Source organism: Amphiprion ocellaris, chromosome 6 (assembly GCF_022539595.1).
Source record: "Amphiprion ocellaris isolate individual 3 ecotype Okinawa chromosome 6, ASM2253959v1, whole genome shotgun sequence".
NCBI classification, from domain to species: Eukaryota; Metazoa; Chordata; class Actinopteri; family Pomacentridae; genus Amphiprion; species Amphiprion ocellaris.
Genome location: NC_072771.1, coordinates 22,636,510 through 22,659,783, shown reverse-complemented (window position 1 = coordinate 22,659,783; position 23,274 = coordinate 22,636,510). Strand labels below are relative to the sequence as shown.

At 39.0% G+C, this 23,274-nt stretch overlaps 1 protein-coding gene across 2 annotated transcripts in view; it reads left to right on the top strand.

Moving 5' to 3' along the window:
- The first annotated feature begins 2,468 nt into the window (after positions 1-2,468).
- rasa1a (RAS p21 protein activator (GTPase activating protein) 1a) overlaps positions 2,469-23,274 on the top strand; it is a 32,821-nt gene continuing 12,015 nt past the window's right edge. Inside the window, exons 1-8 of one of the 2 annotated variants that reach the window (XM_023261069.3) lie at positions 2,469-3,722; positions 18,702-18,854; positions 20,213-20,348; positions 21,051-21,121; positions 21,744-21,861; positions 22,125-22,156; positions 22,774-22,826; positions 22,974-23,124. In XM_023261069.3, coding sequence (XP_023116837.2) covers positions 3,178-3,722; positions 18,702-18,854; positions 20,213-20,348; positions 21,051-21,121; positions 21,744-21,861; positions 22,125-22,156; positions 22,774-22,826; positions 22,974-23,124 — 1,259 coding nt within the window. In that variant the 5' untranslated portion in view covers positions 2,469-3,177. Of the gene's footprint in view, positions 3,723-10,386; positions 10,741-18,701; positions 18,855-20,212; positions 20,349-21,050; positions 21,122-21,743; positions 21,862-22,124; positions 22,157-22,773; positions 22,827-22,973; positions 23,125-23,274 lie in introns of those variants that run through there. The other variant, XM_035943900.2, reaches the window with a different exon arrangement.

Sequence of the window (23,274 nt, the reverse complement as noted above, 5' to 3'; positions counted from 1 at the left end):
GCTGATAAGTCGACTTGGCCAGTCAAACATTTGGCTGCTTTGCTGTAAATATAATTCCTTGGTTGCCTTGCCACCAAGGAAAGGATGATTAGGATCATTGTTCTGCTGGATTGTCCCACAGTTTGGGAAACAATGAATCTCCCAATATAATAAAATACCAAATGGCTAAAAAAAATTTCAGTCCCATTAATTTCTGTTTGCATTTACTTGCATCTGTGCCCATTGATCTGACAGATTGCAGTGATAAAATATGTTAAATCAATAGGCAATTAACAAAGACAGGCTTTACCTCACAAAGCCTGAGCTATATTCAGACAATCTACAGCAGGAGTCACCAACCTTTTTGAACCTGAGAGCAACTTCAAGGGTACTGAGTAGTACGAAGGGCACCTTGTTTGATACAAACTTCCTCAATAGCAAACTTGCGCCATCATCTTTAAACAATAATAATAATAATGAAAATAATATGTAAAAAGACTGATCACATTTATGTTAATTATTCCTTACAATAACTATTAACAACGATTTCCACAACAATGACGGTAGGAAACACACACACACACATATATATGGAAATGTGTTCCAATATTTAAAAGTCAGAGGCATCCCATCTCTGAAACTTTGGTAAATATATTTTTTGGCAGTTTTGTATGCATCAGCATATTTGCAGCATTTTGTTTAAAATCACACAAGTTACATGTCTGTGCAAATTGTCACTTCTAACATTTTTAGGAAATCATTACCTGTCATCAAATCATGCTTCATTTGTGCAAACCACTACCTTTGTAACATTTTTTAACAATTCATGAACTCTGTCCCATGTTTGTACAAATTATCAGTTATGTAAGAAAAAAAAATCAACTCTTTCACACTGTGAAATGAATCCCATCACATTAGTACAAATCACCAGCATTGCAACATTTTTAACAGATCATAACAACAAATCATTACATGTTTTCAACTAATTATTTTCACGTTTTTATGTAATGGCACGGTGTTTTGAATGACAACATGTTACCTCTTTCTTTGTCTGTAAATGTGTGTTAGTGGGAAGCCTGGCATTGCAGAGCTTATCATGTCTTACCTTTACCTTGCAGCTCACAGTTCAGATGGTTCAGTTTCCCAGTGATGTCCGTTAAAAATGCAAGGTCGAGAATCCACTCAGTGTCCTCCAGCAGCGAGGTGTCTTCCCCTTTGGATTGCATCAACTCTTTGATTTCAGCCAACAGTAACAAAAAACGCTGCAAAACTGGTCCCCTGTTGATCCATGGGGTTTCTGTGTGCAGTAACAGGTCACCATGTTCAGCTGACAGCTCCTCCAGCAGCACCTTCAATGTCCTGGTTGTTTGGCTTTGGAGCCATTTATGATCTTTACGACAGGAGTCATCACATGATCAAATCCGGCCACTTTTGTACATACATATGTCCTGCTGGTGAATGATGCAGTGGTAATGTAGGAATGTTGGGAAGTCTGGATCACCTCTGCATCGTACAATGAAGCCTGCATGGCGACCCGTCATGGAGGGAGCCCCATCCATCGTCATTGAAACAAGCTTTTCTAATGGTACATTTTTCTCCATGAAGAAACTTTTCGCCGCTAAGTCCCAGGCTTTTCCTGTCCGTAGTGCGCATACAGTCTATGTGCTACCAGGTGGCTAGTTAGCATGGAAGCTCTGTGGCGGGTAGAGTAGCGTCTCTCCACATTGTGCCGCTTTGCCGACGCAATAGTCGCCCCGCAAATAGGACACATGCGTTTATCTTTCACTATCGTGAAAAAGAACTCTTCCTCCCAGTCGTCGTCAAAATAGTGTTTTCTCTTTCACTTCTCTGTCATGTTTTGGGGATAAAAACCACAACTAGCTTCCCAAAGTGTCTGCGTCCGGACGCGGCAGAGTGACGTGGTGGTTGGACATGCGCAGTGAACTTTGACTTGGACAAGGTCAAAGTTCATTTACACCGAAGACGTTTTTGTTTTTTGTTTTTTTAAATTATAAAAAAAAAAATATTGTAATTTAAAATCTGCATTAATGTAAGTATTTTGATTTAAAATGAGCAGCAACTACAATTTTTTTCTAAGGAATTTCATGGTGACTAGTGTTATTTTTAGAACGTGTACTACTACGTGAACCACTACTTATCAAATAATAATAATAATAATAATAATAATAATAATAATAATAATAATAATAATAATAATAATAAAGAATGTGATTTGTTCATCCTTTTACAGCCAGTATGGAGTAGTTCGATCTAAGACTCAGCATATAAAGGAAAGCAGAGGAAATGTCTAGCTTGTGTGGAAGCCTTTTCAGGTTCATGACTGTTTTTCTGCAGCTGTATCTAGTCACAGAATCACATTTTACCCACCTTAATATTAGTTTGCGTGATTGAAGATGTCATGGATTAAACCTGCGCCGCTCTGTGTTCACTTAGCCGTGTCTGCTGGGTGACTGGAGAGGAGTGGGAGAGGGAGGGGGAGAGAGCAGCGCAGCAGCGGGCAGCCACCAGCCAGCCCTGAAACCCAGAAATAAAGGCGAACTTAGCTTGCATACGCAAGAAAAAAAAATCTACTTTGGTTATCGACATGGTAGTTCGCACAGACCAACATACCGTTCCGGGGATTTAGACGACAAAGCTGGGGGCGTTTGTGGACTCTACTCGAGACGGCGCAAAACTCAGAGGGAAAGAAAACAACAACACTGGAAAAAAGACGGGGATTACACACAACACTGACAATAAAACAACACTCCGCGACAAGTAGTCTGCCTGGTGCCGAGGGTGAAGTCCGAACCAAAAACAGGAAATATTGGTGAATTTGCATTCTGGTGGACATATTGTTAATGTTCATTAACAAGTAGCGTTTCTGCGTGAACTTTAAACTCAGGAAACAATGAAGACATAGCGAGCAAGAACTCATCAAGTGTCTCGAAGCTGCTAGCCATCCCGCTAGTGTTAGCCTGGCTCTCTGGTAGCGAGCGAATGCAAAGCTAACGCCCGCTAGTGCAGGCAAGTAAGCTAAGTTAGCTGTCGGCTAACGCTAGCTGGCTAGCTAAACGCGATTTTGAGAAACTTTTGGTGTTGTTTCCCCGGAGCCCAAACACTGAAGGATTACTGTGAGAACGGAGGGGAAGGGCAGGTTCCCTTCTGGACTTTTTCCCCTCTACCTATTCTTCTAATATGATGGCTGCGGAGGTCAGCAGTGAGGATACGGGCTCGGTCACGACGGGGACAGGGGTGGCAGGCGGAGGAGGCCCGGAGACGGCCCCTTACCCATACTATCCCAAGCCGAGTAGAGTGCGAGTCACTGATTTGGGACAAGGACCGACACCAGCCCTCCGCCAACATTCAAACACCTCTCCGGACTCACTTCCCGAGATGAGTATGATCTATCCCATGTCTGGGGTGGATGTGGCCGGGGCACTGCTGTCCGCAACAGGGAGTGGCGGAGCAGGAGGTGGACATTCAGTGTTTCAAGGAACAAGCTCAGGGACAGCGGGCGGCATGTGCAGCTCTCCCACTTTGGAGGGTCCAGCTAGTCGGATTTCACCCACATCAACAGGCCCGGATGGGCCCAGTGTCTTCCCCCCACTGCCACCACCTCCTCCTCCCCCTCCAGGCTGTGGGGGGCTCGGCGGCACCATGGATGAAAGCGACATGCAGGATGGGCCGGAATACGAGGAAGAAGAGGTGGTGTTCCCCCTCTCTGCACCTCCCACGAACCAGTAAGTACACTACTACTAAATGACGTCTCGTACATTGACACCTATATGAATTAATATTTTCAAGCATCCTGTGCTTTTTCTGTGTACTTCCTTCCTGCTGTTAACATTTGGCATCTAGTAGACTTGACTACAGCGGTTTCATTAACCACTTGTGCTTCTCACAGTTATCTTCACTTGAAATGTGTGTTCACAGATCACAAACATTGCCTCACATGGTTTTTTTTACAGCCAAAAACCAAACCCCTGTGACAACGAAACAGTCCCACTTATAGACCCATTTCCTCCTCTGCATCTTTTGTACATTTGCAAAGTTGTTCCACTTTTAAAAGAATCACAGTTACTTAATGAAGAGGTTGAACTGGCAGCATAAAGTGCAGTTTTTTTATGATACTTTTGAACCTTTGTTGAAACAACAAAGAAAAGTTTGTTGTTGAATTGAAGCACAAGGTGTAACAGGACAGTAGTTGTGTCTGTTTAATATTTCTACCATTTCATTTCAATAATTAAACAACATGAAATGTGTATTGAGTGTACAAAAGTGCATTTTATTTTACTAGTCATGCTGTGTTTACATGGCATGGACTGTTTTCATGAGACAACCCAAGTAAGGAATAAATATATATGGTAAACACCAACACTTTAATTGATAAACCAACAATGTGTAACAATATCAAAATGATACCAAAATAATATAATTGAACAATATTGCTTTTCATGTGTTTATTCCAGTCAGAGGATATTAAATATACAAGACACCTAAATCAATGTCTGACTCAGTCTTGAGTCAACAATAAGCTGCAGTATGCAAATTCCTATAGCAGGTAGAAAAACTGAATTGGCTATTGTTATTGTGCTTAAATCTGACAGATGTTGTTTAAGAATATAAGCATATCCACCTTGTAGAGGAGTCAATTTTTGCAGTTTTATCAACATAAAGACATCGGCTTTTTAGTTTTATAAGGGAACGATTCCATCAGATCAACAGGTGAACATTTTTTGCTTTTATTTCGTAACAGCAGTACAGAGGGATGGTGAAAAGTCGAGGAAAGAGAGTGAGGGAATGACATGCTCAAATGGTCACCAGCTGGGAATTAAACCATGGACCTGCCGCTCAGGGCATTTGTGCCCATGTGGTATGTGCCCTAGCCACTCGGCTATCGGGTTGGCCTAAGTGAAGTGGTTTGGTGACAAGTCACAGGTGACATGCACTTACTTCAGTCAGGGTGAGGTCAGTTTGTGTCATCAATGTATGCAGCATCTTTATCTGTGCTTTCTCTGTTGTATCCAAAGCCTTTGTTGTCATGCCTGCATCACAGACTTTGTTTTCAACTGGTCACATCCATGTGGAGATGAATTTGATTCCAGGTGTGTAAACACACACTTTCATAGATAGACTAAATATTTAGTGGATGCCCACATATTTCCTTGCCAGCTTTTAAATACTGTACTGTTTAAGTAATCAATTTTTAATAACAAACCAGCAATTACCACTTTGCATTTTTATCTAGAGTAAAGTTAATCAGTTATTTTTTTGGCTGGCTTGTGTTTGGTGTAGTGTCACAATGCAGCCCCATCAAACACCTGTTAATATATCACTGCAATAAGAGTCCAGTAATTTTTTAATACAGTGTGAAGTGCTTTGTCATGCTTCGTGTTTGTGCTTTGCTATACGGTTGTCTATTTAGAACCACTTCACTGGCCTCTGATATAATGGGTGTTGTGTGGCAGAAATATTGTATTTTGTTCGTAATTGAAGTTAAACAAGTGTAAAATATGGCATTTGTAAACCTTTTTAATTGCAGCATGGTAAGTGCACCATAAACATTGTATTTTAGAAACACATCTCTAATTATAGGTCTTTTTATGAATTTATCGGGCATGAACACAAGCACATGCCCAAACCCGTGTGTATGCTGGTGTTGTAATAACCTAAATATGGCCCTCCCATTTGTTACAGTCTCATTAGAGAACTGCTGAGCGTTGTCATTTCTGGCCCTCATACTGTGAGATATGGAAGTGACTGGGCTTGGAGTGTGGATTCAGCTCTTATTTTAGGAGCCACCCTATATCTCCCTGTCAGATTACAGAGGAAAGGGAAGGCCAGTACTTCACCTGCCTTGCCTGTTGTGGTAATGAATGACCCAAACTGGAATTAACTGCACTCATATCACGTTGTTACAGATACTGCTACTGTAGAAGTAGTAGTTTTGTCAAGAAAATTCTGACTTCTTCATAGGTTTACACTTACATTGCAGTTTATCAACTTGCAGGGCTGTCGGTGTCGCAACAGAACAATTATTACATTATAAATAAATGACTATATTTACTATTTTGTTTTTAGTTGCTTAACAATGAGAGACTGTAAGTGAAATGTTTGCTAGTTTCACGAACACACGTAACTGTCGATGTTGGTAAGAGTCAAAATAAATCTACTGTGACTCTCACTGTGCTGTAGCCTCTGATGCTTTACTCAACCAAGGCACATCATCAGCACAAACTTGTCCTCTATGTTGGGTTTATGGCTTTTGTTACTATCTTGTTGTGGTGATGAATGCACTGAAAAGCTGAAGGAAATTTCTTTAAAGTTTGTTTATTATTAGGAAGTGTTTATCAAAATGAGGCCTACTTTTATGACCTTTAGTAACATAGAACTTTGTCCACATCAAGCTGAAGGATGTAGGTTTGTTGACAGATTGTGACACAATTTCTGCTCTTACATTAATCACTTCTTTCTTTTTAACCTTTCAAATTTTACCTGAAGCAAGTGCTTTTATTAGAAAATTGTATTCAACAAACAACTTGTTAAAAAGACATGGTCAAATTCTGAATGCGTATACTTGTATTATTACGCCTGCTGTTGGCCGTATAAGAAAGCTAGCCTAAGGCTCTCCTAAGAGCTATACACATAAACTTAATTCTTACTCCTGCATCACATCTATGCTGTAACCTGTTTAGTAACCTGACATGCACCTCCCCAGAGATGTAATTTTACATTGTGGTTAAGTAGACTGCAACTGTGAGTTGTACTAACATTTCAAGTTTAATAGTAATTATCCAGTGGTGCTGTCCTATACATGATGTCTAATCTAGTATGCAAGGATTAAGGTAAAATGCATCACAGTCATCGGTATAGCTCACATTTTGGTCTGGAGGCAATAAACTAAAAGACTGCCACATTTTATGACATGAAGTCCATTCATCTGTATATAATAATACACCTACACTAATACTAAACATTCATATGTTTTTGCGATGGACTTTTATTGCCCTTCTGTGCCCATAATACCGTATGCTAGTGGCAAATCCGCTATTGGCAGGTGCCATATTCACAGCTGACTGCCCTAACTACCCTGAATGATTCTGAATCTCACTCTGCCCCTTCAGCTGTGTAGCTAGCTGCGTATGCTTTGTATAATCAGGGTCCAAGACTGATCTTGTATTCCTTTGAGTTTTGTTAGCTGCCTGTGAAGCGCATGTTGGAAGAGTAATCATGGAAAACTTTCCCTCTTTTGGAAGTAGTCAGATTGTGTGTGTTGCATGGTGACTGAAAGCTAAACTTGGCAAATGTGCAGAATGTGCTAGAGTTAAAATGTTTGCAAGAATGAGAGAGGGCCAAACAGCAGTGACATTCATTCACACATCTGTACAACATTGTGTCATTCATAAACAAAGGCTGCAGCACCGTGATAAGAATTTCACACTGATGATAGCTGAATGAAGAGGCAAGAGTGAAGATGTCAGGTGGCCCCAACAGTGTGTGTTCCTGCTACCTTTAGAAACCTCTGGCCCTGTGCCTGAGCTTAAACAAACAGCACGTTGGGAAATGAGTCGATGATTTTGAGTTTCCACGAAGATTAGAGGGGATTTTAAGTCATAAAGGGTTTCCCTGAGGAGGTGGTGGTGGAAGGAGGAAGGAAAAAAGGGGAAAGAAAAGTTGGATTTGAAGATCAGTAGCTGTGTGAATGAGTTTACCAGATTTACCAGTTGGCTGTAGAAACCTCTCTGTCACTGTATTGTTAATTTAACACTTGTACCACCTAATTGTCCTTTGTGAAACGGTGGTCAGTGGAAATGATACAAGGATTGTGTCGCATACTTTAATTAGGTTATTCCCTGATGGAGCCTGTTTTCTCGAGCCAAAATGTTACAGCACATTTTTAACACAGCAGTGTTTTATTAATGAAACTGGATTAGTCATTACATAGTTTTGATGACTGGTGAGCATAGAAATTAGTATTAAGCCTGTAATTTCCTGTCATATATTTTTGAAAATACTGCAATACTCCTAGCTGAAAAGCTACATAAACCAGTGTAGGCAGTATTAAACTGTATTTGCACTTTGTCCCACAAATACCCCATCAGTCTCCCAACTGTTATAGCTTGGGATGCACATTCTTAAGCTTAGTTCAGTAGACCCACTGACTGAAATACTGCTTTGAGTTTTATGAATGTAAGATTTGTGTTGTGCATTGATAAAGCAAACCCTATGGTTTCCATGCATTTCCAATGTGTTACACAATGTCCTGTCATGCCCTTCTAATACTCACTCTGCCCTGCCTTTTCTCTCCTGCATCCTGTTTTCAAGACTTCTGAGCCATTCATTGTGGCCTTAACAGGATCCTCAGAAGCATTTCAGTTGTGTTTCACAATACTCAGGATTTCTGATTTGAGTGACTTTTCTCTTTAGTTAGGTTTGCCAGATGATATGTTGTAGACTTTGAATGAGAAGTCTCACAGTGCTAGGCTAGACCTAAGTTCTGTAGTGCTGCAGCTGTGACTTCCCTACCCATCAAGTATAGTAAAATAGTTTCTTTTAACAAAGATGCATATGCATTGTTGCTTTTATTAAAGGAATAATCACTTAACAGAAAGCTAGTTTTCCATTATTCCATTTTCTAAAGATACACTATGTCTTGATATTTCTGTCACTTATTCTATATTCAGTTCAACAAGAACGGTGGCAGACAGTGCTCTTAACTTAATGCCCTGCTTGTAAAATAATCAAAAACTCAGGAGAATATTGTTTGGATAGATGACAGTGAAGCCTATTATCACTGATGTAATGATGTTATTTCAGGGAGGCTGATTCACAGCAGGAAAGCCGAGATGTCGGCTTTGGTCCCTGTGTGTCTGTCTGGGCATTAAAATATGGCTGGTTAGCATTCAGGCTGAGCAAGCCTAAGGATGCGTCGATGGTTCTTCTCCATCTGTCCAGCTGTATGGTTTAGGTCTGCCCCATTGTGCTGTCACTGTCTCTCCGTGAGTGAGGTAACAAGCGCTGGCAGTTCATCATGTGCAAACTGAAGCATCTTAACAGAACCTGAATCCTGTTCAGAATCTACTTATTGAAATTTTCGTTCTTGTCAAGTCTTTAAAAGTAGTTTATTGACAAAAGCGGTTTTCTGCCATTCATTGTAGTATTAAAATACAATTAGCCATTTTAATTGTAAGTTAAGGACCAATACCCAGACAAATATCACACTAACATGAATAGCAACTAAGGTAATTAGCTATTAAACCTAAACTATGGACATTCCGTTGTACTGGAGAGTTACAGGTCTTTCACCACATACTTTATGACTGCTCTATGACATTTCCCACTCATTCTTCATTTCACTGCTAGGAAAAAACGTTTGCTTCTTTCAGGAGGACTGTTCTGGAAGTTGTAGAGGCCAAAGTAAAAACACAGCACTTAACGGTAACTGAAGATGAACATATTGTTGAACTGGTAAAGGTTATAGAATACAGCAGTTATCATTTTATTAGAACTTGCTTTAATATGTTGAATGGTAGATATAGAATAACATGTCAGTTCTCACTTTGTTGTGAGCATCCACTTGCAAAAATGACAAATGTGACTTTGGAACATTTAAGTGGTTTTGTCATGTTTGTTAACAGTGTGGCCAAGTCATCATTTGTTTATGTCATCGGCAATTGTTCCTTGCCAATGCCTGTTGTGTCAGAGAGGCAAAAGAAACTAATATAACAGAAAACACGAATGAAACATTTGATTTGGTATTTGTAGGTCGCAGAGCCTAACAAATTAGATTATTTTACGACTTTGGAACCAGACTGAAAATGGTAACGCTATCAGAGTTCATCCCAATTCACAGCAGTTGTCAGTCATCAATTTTCCATCTTTTTCTGTCTTTTGTGGAAACATGAACACACGCATATGAGTGGTGAATGGATCACAGTTTGCATGGGAGTTATTTGCGTGGCTAGTTAGTACATAAACCCAAACAGTGTTTGCATTAAAAGCTCGGGCATTTTAGAATATTTGGTGTGAGGTTGAAACAAGATTAACATATTTAGTGTGAAGAAGCTGTACATCACTGTGTGTTTTGATCTTTGAACACAAAGCCAGATGTATTTATAATACTATTTAAACTAAGCCACAAGGTCACATGGCTGTCTGGTTTGTTTCCATTATGCATGTCTGTGTAGTTGAGTGCTCATGGGCAGCGGATAAGTGTGTATTCATACAGTTGTCTGTGTGTGCAGATATGCCACTCCCTACCCTTGCTGTCCCAATGCTTGAAAAGCCAATAGGCAGCGTGCTCACGATGCGTGGTTTTATGAGAGAGAAAGAGAAAGTCAGAGGAGGGTGAAGTGGGAGCAAAGACCACAGGGCTACAGTCTGCCTCAGCAGCCGAAAGATCAACTTGTTTAATTCTTCAGAGCAACTTCTACAGGATAACGGAAATAGACATGATCATCCAATTGTTATCAAATTAGTTCTTCAACTAAATACATGTGAGGCAGGCTGCATCTCTGTTCTCCTGTTCATCCCTATTTCATGGACGTTGCTCATTGACCCTGGCTACGGGAGATGATTGTATCAGGGCAGCAACAGGGTCACATCATCATGCCTTATATGGATTTAGAGCTGCCTTCGCTCTGTTTTCCACATCGGAGCTCACAGTTTTTGCCCGGCCAGCAGCAGTATCGGTGGAGTGGGTGCACATTGTGAGACCACGGGACACAGAAGTGAGATGCAGCAGAGGGTGAACTCGGCGTAAGTGGGGCATCAAATCACCCTGCAACTCTTACCTTGCCTTCCCTCAGTGGGCTGATAGAAACAGCAGACAACTCTTGCCCGTCAATAGTTTTTGTTTTGGAAATTCAGTTTAATTGTAGTTGTTTAGATATTGTTTGTTGAAAATGAAAATGGGTCGCACCATTTGGTCATAAAGTCATGTTGCGATTCTTGTGGATAATATTGTGACAGTGATTTAGAAAAAAACATTTAGTCTGAGTATGCTGTCTTGTTTATCAAGGAAAATGGACATGTTAATTATAGTTTTGGAATACCTAGTTCTCAGCTTATGAGTCTCAAATACTAAATCTACAGACTTCCTCTCCAAATTCTTTATCAGAAATATTTGTCCCAAAGATGCTCAGTATGCATAGTAAATAAAAAATGCAGAAAATGGACGTCATTGCAAGTCACAGAAACAGTCCACTGACATACGCACACATTATTTTCCAGTTTCTGAAAACAATGGTGCAAATACTGAGGATCCTGATTAAGAGCTGAATTAGTTTATTAATTTAATTGACTTGATTTGAACAAATTTGTATCAAGGAAACCTTGTCTGCCTAACCTGATGTGATATGATCGGCCAGTAGTTTTACTTGAGAAGACTCCTCACTTGGCTCAGCTGAATCGGCAGAAAGCCAGAAATACTCATTTTCAAAATGAAAAATCTTTTTCCTTCTTGACATTCTGTGGCAGAGCGCAGGCAGTGGCGTTAAAGTCTGTTTTTCTGCCACCATGCCAGCTGAAAGTAAGAAGCCAATATTTGAAAATTTTGTTCACCGATTTTGTGTTTCGCTAACATGAGTGGCTCGCACAGGTGAACCTAAATAATTTGTCACCTGTGCAAGCCAAATGCTGTGGAGCTTCGCATAGGTTGACTACCCATTGAGCATCAGCTGTCTGGTTAGCATCCATTTCCATAGTCATGTGACCAAGGCTGATTGGTCATCTCTTTATTATTTCTATGACAAATGAGCAGACCGTGCACGCAATCAGAGCACAGGTTGTTTTGTTTACAAACTTCTCCTTGCGGTGCTTTTTTTTAAAAAATTGAATTGCAATGTTTTGTCGTATATCATTGCACAGACTGACGACGTGATTACAGTTGTGATTAGGTTGTTCGTGCTAAACCATTTGTGGTGTATGCTTAAAGTTAATTTACTGCTGAAAGGCTTTTTTCTATGTGAGATCTTTCTTCCAGTTTTGACTTTTCACTTGGAAATCACAGGAAATTCACTGTAATTTTTTGTGTCTGTTTTGCTTGGAAAATCTTCTCTTGATTGTTAAATAGTTATGCAAGTTTAATGTTACGTAATAGAACATTAATGGAATATAATTAATGTTCCAATGATATCTAACCATCAAATTTGACCTACATATCAGATCCTATACATAGAAGTCAAGTAAAGTTGTAATATATCTGTAACGACATGGTGTACTATTGTTGCTGTGTTTGAGAATGTTGGTGAGATTTTTGCTGGGTATTAAATTTGTGTGTTAAAAATATGTTGTACTCAGTACCCCCTATGGAAAATCTGTAGCTCCACTGAGGCGCATTGCTAATGCACACTAATGCAATGTTTCATTACTTTTTGATAGTAATGAGGGCTGACAGTATGCCTTTGGAGATGTTTGAGTACAGCTGCATCCATCAAGACAGAAGAAGATGAAGAAATGAGACATACGCCAGAGAGAAAAAGCTCACAAAAGAGCATAATGGGAGACAGACAGAGGGAGAGAGAGACCAGGTACAGCTCACTCAAGACAAAGCAATCTCTGTCTGTCTGTTTATTCTTAATTCCCCTAAAGACCTAGCCCCAGCAAACAGAAGAAAATACAAAAAAACATTTTATCATATTCTTCTGGCATGTTGTAACAATAAAGCCATTCATAAAATGGATAGGCACAAATAATAGAATGTCTGCTTACTTGAATTTATAATTAACCCTAATTTAATTTTAATATCACTATATTACACAGTAACAAAAGAGTGGACAATGTACGAGCAATCAATTAACTTTCACTGATTTAACGACCTATTTTCTTCTACCCAGTATGCACGGATTGTCTTTTCAGTACAGTTGGTCGATACAGATGTGATGTCATTTTTGGTTCCAAATTTTTCTGAAGACTGACATTTGCATGTCATAGCTACACTATTTTTGCAGCAAGTTCACATTTGGATGACACACCTTGCAAGTTGAGGATTTAAATGTTCTCTAACAGGATACAGACTGATTTATTCATTGACTAAGATCAGTCTGTTGATGTTATTGTCCATCATTTCCATTATCCATTTTTAAAACACCTAGTGATTCCTCCTGTGGGGATCATACACCATGTTTATGCTGGTATGGCTATTTTCCAGGGCTGTCTCCACTTATGACCCCAATCATGAGTTAAGTGTACATTAATGACCCAAACAATCCGTTTACTGTTTAGCCTGGAGTTTATTTATATTGCTGCGTTTATATTACTGTATAAAAGCCTATCTCTATGGAACAGCTGTTCCCCATTTAATTAAAACATTAATTACCTAAATGCTGGCATTCATGCATGTGTAATATACTCTCTCTTTTTTTCTTTCTGACATTACAGCCCAACTTAAGCTTTGTGTGTTCCATTTGATTACTGATATAAAACAACCTCTTTAAATATTTGTGCAGTGAAGGAAAACTATAAATATACAAATATTCATGTGTCCATGTGTGGGAGTAGTGTGTCTCCTCAGTCTTTTCTTTCAGTTCTCCAAAATATGTTGACAAATTTGTTCTTCTTTGCGTAGTTTCTCTGTTAAATGCCTCTCATTCCAGTTGGTAGGAGAAAACTTTGTTTGCTTTGTGTGCTTCTGAGGACTTCATGATGATACAGGCTGGTTTTAATGATTGTATCTAAATTAAAAGCTATAAACTGTGGTTAAACATTTCAGGTATAATACAAACAGTATATCGCTCCAGTGCTGTTGGAGGCCTTGTGATGCAATATTTTCAAGGCCTGCAGCTCTGTATTTTGTCATCTTGCCCAACTCACTAAGCTTGGGCATGTTCGTTTTCAGCAGTGTGCAGTGATATTGTTCTTGACAATATGACACAATTAGCTTAGCAAGCCTTATAACTAACACATGTAGACATTATGGTGTTGACAATAAGGGTGATGGTGTCTGCTAACTCACCTAAGCAGTTTATAACACATTTTGTTTGGGTGACATCATTAACAGGTTGTTGTGGCTTAAATGGTGTAGAAAGCAGTCTTTTTCCCTGCTTGAGAGTTGTCACAATACAACGCAGAACAATAAGTTGACTATAATATATTTGCTATTTGCATTAGTTAGCCTTTGTTTTCAGCTGGCCATGAGGGAATAATATGCAAATGATATATGCCTTATCCTGAGTTGAGCGTCAGTTGTGAAGAAAACCAAGACATCACTATGCGGCTCGCTGTTCATGTACTGACATGACAGGGCATTCCTAAAGCTGATAGTAGCACTGAGTCGTATCACCACTATCGTGGCTTATGTTCATAGTCTCATTTCTTGTCCATTTTAACCATTCATATCCCATGTTATCATGGGTGGTGAAATGTAAAAATTGGGTGTTGTAGCTCATAACACAAAACTATCGGGCAAATCTATGGGTGGATGCATTTCAAGTTTCACATAATATCAAATGATTTTATTATATCTTATTATGTCTTCACTTGTGAAACGTGGTGTCCCTGTTAGATGTACAGTAAATGAAATGAATAAGGCTAGTTACATATTGCAAATGACCTCAAGGCAACATACAACAACAACTCCACGTGACTGAGCTTGCTGTGCTGAGAAGGAAATTATAGTGTGCAGCTTGTGCAACAAATGGCAAACTAAAGCAAACATGCAGTGACGTACAGTAGAATGAATGTTGATAATCAATACTGGATTAACATATACACTTGATAATCACGGCAGTTTTATGGTCTTTATGTACGTGCTTGATTCAGCCACCAAATGAATGGCATAACAGGGTTTGTATTTCAGCCTGTGTATGCTAGGTAAAATATGACATGTAACATTTTCCCATCCATGTTATCAAAACTGAAATTGGTCCTCAGCTTTACCAGGGCTTCCCTCTTTTGTTCAAAAGTGTACAGATGTCAACAATTCTCCATTCTATAAAATATACTTTTGTTCAATCATAGATACAAGGCAGAGAAGACAAAATGCTTGTACAGATTTATCAGACAAAAAGGGATTTTTCAGGGCAGAAGGAAAAAAAACAACCAAACACAACATTTTCTTGACTACATTCCTAGGAGCTAATGTTAAAACCACCATTATAGTTAATTGTTGTTGCTGTTTAGCTGCGAGTTTCCCCTTGTTTTACACGCCATGGTAATCTTGTGAGATGGTAATCAGGTTGATTTAACTTCTTTCTATAACTTTTTGTGTATTTACCCTATTTGCGATAATATATATATTTTGAAGGTTTTGCTGTCGTTACACGACTTTGTTTTCCCATCGAATGCTCCAAACTACAAATCATATTTGTTAGTGTAACCAGTATGTTCAGCCCTTATTTGATTAATTTTATTTAAGTGAAAACTAGAATCTCCTAAACTGGTAGTCGGCCACGTTAACAATCAAAAATTGATTAGTTGGTAGGTACATGCTTTCCTATGGCTGATAAAACCGTTTATATCCACTCGCACTGTTTACTGCAAATTACACAGCAATGTTTATGCATGATAATGTGAAAAAATAAAACCAGTGGTCACTTGTTCTTAAGCTTTTTCGAATAGAGGTGTGATAAACATTTTGTTATTTTAAGACACTTGGTTTAAGTGGGAAGACGGCTAAGGTCATATTTTGCTGCACAGACCATGGACCTGTAGTTGTTTAGTTTAGCTGTTTAGTTTAGCTGTTTAGTCTTTCTTCAAATTTGGCATTCATTAAAGTGTTCCTGAATAAGCACATTTGAAGACCTCGTGGTGTAGAATGAACAAACACACAAGTGTATGCAGAAATAAATGCAGAACTTTGAGTACACCCTCTGATGACTGGATTTACACAGCTTGGTCCATAGTGGACCCTCTCATTCTTGTGGATTTGGAAAATTTAACGCTAGCCTTACAGAGTAAGAATCCAAAAATATAAACACACAAGAACTTAAGTGATAGGGATGGATTTCCTTTGGTTATAACTAATTCTTGAAAGCTCTTAATCCAACCCTAGTGCAGCCCAAGCAACCAGAGCGAGACAGTTTGGAAAGAGCATCTCCATTTGTTTCCATGGAGTCTCTGGTGCGGTTTGTTTTTGGTCTGAAGGCACGCTGACCAACCACAGTATTTTATGAAAGTAGGCATGTGGTTTTAGCATGAATTCAAAAGCCAAACTAATAATATATTTGTCTGCTGTTTGTAAACTCTTAGGGAAGTGATCCTTTAAATATGTACTTCATATTTAATGACTAAGTGATGTATTTATTTCTGTAACTCATTTAGTGACCACTGTAACACATTTGGACAGAAATGTTTTCTTCAGTTCATTTTTCTCCGCCTGTCATTATTATTAATATGCAATTGATTCGACGCCTAACACTAATAATGCTTACTGTCATTGTTGTCTTAATGAGCTGTTTGTACTACCAGAAAATAAAAACATGCATATCAGAAGTAAGATGTGCTGATAATAAAGCATGGCATCCCCCCCCAAAAAAAGTCCAGTCAGTGTGTTACATCTCAGTTTGTACAAATTACTTTTTACTTTCCTCTGGACAAGGGCTAAATGTCAATTTTTGCATTCTAATTTGTTGAAGTCCTTAAAGTGGTGCATTTAAAACCTTAATGTTAACACACTGTTTGCTCTTTTTCAGTCAGCAGCATATGTTGCCATTTTTCTGCTTTTCACTCTCAAGAGCCAGATAAAGGCTCGCTAATGCCTTTCTTGGACTTGTGTACCACATGCTATCCTGCAGCGACATTAGCAGCAGGCTGTCTGTCAGCGTCAGGTTGTTAATCTGTTTGAATCTTAATTTTTGTTGCATTAGCACACTCTCCCTCTGCAAATGTGCATCATTTGGGCCAAATAAGTGATACGGTTTATTATAGGCAAAACAGTAGCATGAGCCGCAAACTTACAAGAGTGAGGCCCACTTTTTATGGTTTTATTGGGCTGCCATATGAATATGTGCAAATCTGGATTTAATGTTTTATTGTACTGGTACATAGGTTGATAACATATTCTTCTAAAAATGTCATAAACTGGATGTAGTACATCAGGAATGGGCTTTGGAGTTGGTAAACAGAAAATCAGGAAAGAGAGCAGAACTCAGATAATCCAGCAATTCCTGTCAGTGATAATATGCAGTGTTTAGCCCTGCCTGTCTCGTAGTTGCTTAAAGCAGTGAAACCATTACCTGACGGTTACGCTATTTCTTCAGGTTGTGTTGTGGCCCTTTCTTCACTTAGGTATGCTTTTGATGATCTTGTGTTGTTCAGGTAATTGGATTCAATCTTTTTTTTTGACTTGATTGAAGAGAAGCTGTAGTTGAAGTTTGTATCCCAAATTTTATTTGGATTTTTTTCTCATTATATAGAAGGTGGTATGTTCATATGTATGTGTGATCATAAATGTAATAAATTGCTTTATGCTGTTATCATTGGAACCTAGCTGGTTTGTAGGATAATGAGTACAGTTCTGCCTTCTACCATTCCTATCACGGTCATCTGTCTTGCCCTTTTCACTGTTCTATTCCCCGTAGCATTTTCCCAAGCTTCCACAGCCCCTTAAGGGCTGTTTGGCTCTACTCTCAACTGCACTCAATTGCCCTATTCAATTCTCTTATCACCAAAATCTACCCCAAAGTCCACTCATGGACACTCTCTCTCTCCTCTTCAGCAAGCCTCGCAGCCTACTACATGATAGCAGACTTCATCATCACATTTTCTTTACAAGTAGAGACCTGTACTCCCAAAACCAGATGGGAGCCATTTAGGTCTCCTGTGAAAAGAGCTACTGCACCACCTCATTCATCCTCTCACCACTGGATGTTTTCCCGTCACTACCCTCTGTTCTGAGAAGCACCGGTGGCCTAAATTTGGAAAAGCATGTTAATTTTTTACCCCAGCTGGCAAGGCCCTGTCAAGTTCAGCCTCTCCTGCTGAAATTTTAACCAGTTTTGTTCTTAGGTCGTCTGTTTAATTCAGAAAGCAAGACTTAACTGGAGTGGCAAAGACTCAAAAAGAAAAACATTTGCGTTAATGTTTTTATGTGCCTTTCCTTTTAAATTTGTTTTTAGAATGTACTGTCAGCAATAAAAAGTCTTAAAGCTTCATGTCTATATAATATTGTTTTCATAATACATTATTCTGTCACTATTTTCTGACTGATCATTTACTTGTTTACTTTGCTCCCATAGCACGTTGTCAGAACTTTTGTGAAAATGATAAATAGCAGTGAGCTTTCAAGGTTAAATTGGAAATTTAGTGGAATGTATGACCTAAACTAAACCGATGAAGGTGCTTGTTTGTTATGTATTTAACCTCTGTTAAGAGTCTCTAATGTCTGTTGACCGCTCAGAACAGCAAGTCATGTCTCCCACTGTCTTTGCCACAATTTTTGTATTCATTGTAAGCGGTTATTTATTTCAAGAAATAAGCACTTAACAGAAAATGTGTACAATGGAGCCATTTTACACAACATTATAGCATAACCATTCATGAAGGTAACTTTATGATCTATTTAATGATTTATGGAAATCTGTATTTGCCAGTTTAATTAGGTTATTGCTCTAGGAATACAGTTCCTTTTAATTACACTGCTTGATTTTTCACTGTTTTGCTGTATTATTTCATGGCTATACATTGGAACGCTTTGTGTGCACAGACTGTATACAGTGGCCTAACAAACCGTCAAACTGTGTCAGCCATGTAATTATTTCCTCTTGTCTGTCTTCTCACAGGTGGTACCATGGCAAGCTAGACCGAACCATTGCTGAGGAGCGTCTGCGCCAGGCCCGGACTCCTGGCAGCTACCTCATCAGGGAAAGTGACCGCCGGCCCGGTTCCTTTGTCCTGTCTTTCCTCAGTATGACCAATGTGGTCAACCACTTCAGGTATGACCGACAAAGTCCATGCAACAAGCCAAAATAATTTTATCTCAGTGACGGGCACAATCTGAATCTGCAGCAGGAGCGTGAGAACTTGAGCGAGAGAGAAGTACATTTTTGTAAAGACCTATTCAGGTGTTTCAATCCAAATGAGTTAGCACTGGAATTAACTGTCTCCTTTTGTGTCCTGACCAGGCCGGCACAATGGTGACAAAACATTTGTTGCTATAATTTACTAGGAAACCTTAATGCTTTCATTCAGGGGGTTGACATGAAATGGAAAAACCATCAAGGTCTTTTGTGTGTTTAACATACTAGCTACATAGCATGGGATTGCTAACACCCTACAAGTGAGACTACTTTGTGGGCAGAGTAATTGTAATAATTTGACTCACCATGAACTGTTTCATCTCAATCACAATAAGCGGGCAGCATGCCCTCCTCCGGTAGGAGATAAGGAAAGGGGAACTACAGAAGTTATTCATTACCTGCTAACGAAAAGGGCAGAAAGCCACAGACTGCAGCAGGAGGGCAACCTTAGAGTTGAATCGATGTGCAGAATTGGTGTTGGATGTTAAGGTTTGAAAAGGTAGTTTCTGCATGCCTGGCATGCTGTTGCAAGCTGCTTCAGTCTATTTGGGTCACAAAGACAGTACAAAGTTTGAGAGATGTTTTTCATAATTCATACTGACTTGAACCCTTGGATGTCTGCTACAACCCACGACTCTGTCTGGGTACATATGTTGGTGTGTGACTCAGAAGACTTTCATGTTTTCTTTTTCATGCAATGTGTGTTGGTGGACCTGATAAAAAAGAAAAAGGGCAACACACTTATTCCTTATATCTGTGGGTATTTTACAGCCTTAAAGTCAATAAAACCAGACTGGCGTTGCAATCTGTCCTCTCCCAACAATTAAATGTTATGTATTAAGTACGAGAAGACATTAGCTCTGTAGCTCACAAACAAAAGGTGAATATATTCTCTTTTAGATCAAGGTCAAACAAAGTAACGTCTTGTACTTGAAGGAAACTGAACATACTTTTTGTTCTTTTTTTTGCAGTGGCTTATTTGAAGAGTGATCATTGCCCTTCTTTTTCTCTTCAGATAGATATTGACAGTATTTGAGACATTTATGGATTGTGGTACAGATGTGTAGGCGTATTTTGCTGTAGTTGATATAATCTATGTTTTATTTGCAGTGTAGGAGCGGTGATGAAAAACAGTGTTGACGCAGTTCATACAGACGATTTAATGTCAAATGAATGAAAGTTAAAGATTTTCAATTGCCATCACTTCACTATGATTAGCCTGTATTAAAAATAACTATGCCACTGCTTATCATTGTTATGTTTTCTGTCAACAGGATAATCGCCATGTGTGGGGACTATTACATTGGTGGGCGGCGGTTCTCGTCTCTATCGGATCTGATCGGTTACTACAGTTATGTGTCTTGCCTACTAAAAGGAGAGAAACTGCTATCACCAGTGGCACCTCCAGAGGTAAGACTGACTCTGGGGCTATATGAAGTACACAGCACATTCTATAATCTTGTGTTAAAAAAAGAAATTCCACTATTTGTGAAATTTCACTACTTTCTTCCACTGTCCTGCATTTTTTCTAAACTCTTTCCCTTGCATGTGTAATGTAGCATTACATGTTTTTACCCCCCTCATCTTAGTTGCTTTTTAGAATACACTCTGTGAAATGCACCTTTTCTAAATGTTATGAGTAACTCTGAGTAGGCCAAGGGTGTCTTTCAAAACTTCAGACCTTTTTGTATCTCCTAAAAGCATGAAAAATGTGACAAGTATGCATAATGAAACCTAAAATGTTACGTAAATGTTCTTTGATCTAATAAAATGTGTGAGGGTTGAAAGATGTGTGGAAATAGGCGCCTTTTTTAAGATAACCCCAAGTTAGACTGGATTCCTTTATTCAACCACTTGCTCATTGTACAGGGGAATATTTTCACATTTTCCTTTTCCCTTTTTTCTTTTGCCTTCAGGCAGTATTCAGAACAGTTTAAGGCAAAGCCAGAGCTAATGCTAATTATGTTTTTTAGCCAAGTATGATATCTCCCAGTGGGAGGTGTAGTAGAATACTTGATTTTGTGAAATAATTAGGAGATTTAACATGAATATAATTCTGGAAGGTCAAGGCTGAGAATGAGGTTTTTATTCTCTGTGTACATGTTTCCACAGCCTGTAGAGGACAGGAGGAGAGTCAGGGCCATACTTCCATACACCAAAGTGCCAGATACTGATGAGATCAGGTAGGTACCCGTGTAACCTGTGGAAAACAGACTTTTCTTGCCTAGTACTTGCAGAGTAACATCTTCATGTCCAACCAAAACATAGTCTTTGCCTGTATTAATCACAAACGCATCCTAGTTTCCCTTTCATTTTATGCAACGTTTCACAGCAGTCTGGAAAGCACATCAACTGACTTGTTATTGAAAAACACTCTTGTCTCTGTTATTAAGCTGCAGTAGGCACACTTACTGATGATCCCAGCCATCCTTCATTTCCTAGATCTGATAAACATCTGTCTGAAGTCAACCTCAATGCTGAACTTGCCAGCGAACTATTGGCTTAACTGGATAGATAGACATTCAGCATTTACCCCAAATGTTATGAATCAGAGGAGACACCTGCTGGTGCTGCTTTGGTATTATAATCTACACTACATAAGTATAGCAAGTCTGTCTACTCTGCTTGCTGATCCCAAGTACCTTTCATACATTGTGGCCAAGATAATAGCGTGCTGATAGTGTAGTGAAACTGTGTAACAATTTAATACTTTTTCTTCATATTTTCCTCATTATACAGTCTGTCCAGTGCTGCATTTAGCTGTTGTTTCCTTTTGATATAATTTTGACATCAATGCGTTTTCAGCTTCCTGAAAGGGGACATGTTTATTGTTCACAATGAACTGGACGATGGCTGGATGTGGGTGACCAACGTTCGCACAGAGGAGCAAGGGCTCATTGTGGAGGATCTTGTTGAGGAAGTGGTAAGTACAGCACAACATGGGAAGGCCATATCAGTTCTTGTAATTTCTATGGAATATGGACAGAATTGATAGTGGCATCTGCACAGTGAACTTAGTGTTGTGTGGATTAAAGAAGTAACCAGTATGTGTTTTTTACAATATATCATACCAAAGTGGCAATAGCCTAGCACCCATAGTTGTAATGTAATATTGTGTAGAAATAGACATTACCATTTTTGCAGTCATTGGTGTGTTGACATATTTCTGTTTCTGGTATGTTTCAGGGCCGGGAAGAAGATCCACATGAGGGAAAAGTGTAAGCTGCATTGCACTGAACTGACTTTTCTCCATGTATAATATCTAATCGATTGGGAACATTTCAAAGTAACATAGAAAAGTTCAATTTCAGAAAAATCCATTTCATCAGTTACAATGCTCCATGACTCAGTAACCTTAAAAAAAGAAAGTGCTTACTTCCTTTGTACTTGGAGGCAACATGTCATTACAGGATAATATCTACCTTGACAGTTCAGCCTCATTGTTTGCATCTACACACACACAGCCTAGTTTGCTTTTTCCTTAAGATGTAAATGATGTTTTTATATTTGCTGTAACAAGCAGAATAGCATGAAAGTACATTGTTTACTTTTTGAATCAGTATTTTGTCTTCACTTATGACCTTCAGCGTTGGCAAACCTTCAAGCATGCCACATGTAAATTAACTTACAGTCATATTCAAGCTCATGCTTTTTGATATATTTATATAGAGAAATAATGAATTTTGCAATCACTGAATAGTCATTTTACTCTGATGAATGTCCCGAACAGAGATGTTTTAAAGATTTTCCTGATAAACATTTCTGCATTGAGTGTTGATTGAGTTAACTGAGTCTCTCTCCTTTCCTTCTGTTGTTCTTGCTGGATCTCCTGCAGCTGGTATCACGGAAAGATCACCAAGCAAGAGGCCTACAACCTTCTGATGACAGGTACCATTTCTCTTTGCTTTTCATTAGGCTAATGTTATTAATCACTGGACACATTATCATGGATTCTTTTTGTCAGAAAAGCATTGTGGACATCAAAGTCCATTGATCAAAACCTGTCTCTTTTTTGCTCTGCCTTGAATTTCACAGTCGGCCAGGTGTGCAGTTTCCTAGTCCGGCCATCAGACAACACACCTGGGGACTACTCCCTCTTTTTTCGCACCAATGAAAACATCCAAAGGTTTAAGATCTCCCCCACCCCCAATAATCAGTACATGATGGGGGGGAGGTACTACAACAGGTATGTCTGCCAATGTGCTAGCCTTACAGTTAACAAATATGAAGGACAATTGCATGCTAATTGTAGCATTTTGGAATTTGTGGCAAGTACTTAATAGTAATGTGTACTGTGTATTAGCTAGCAGTTACTAATGCGCTCCATCTTTTGCTC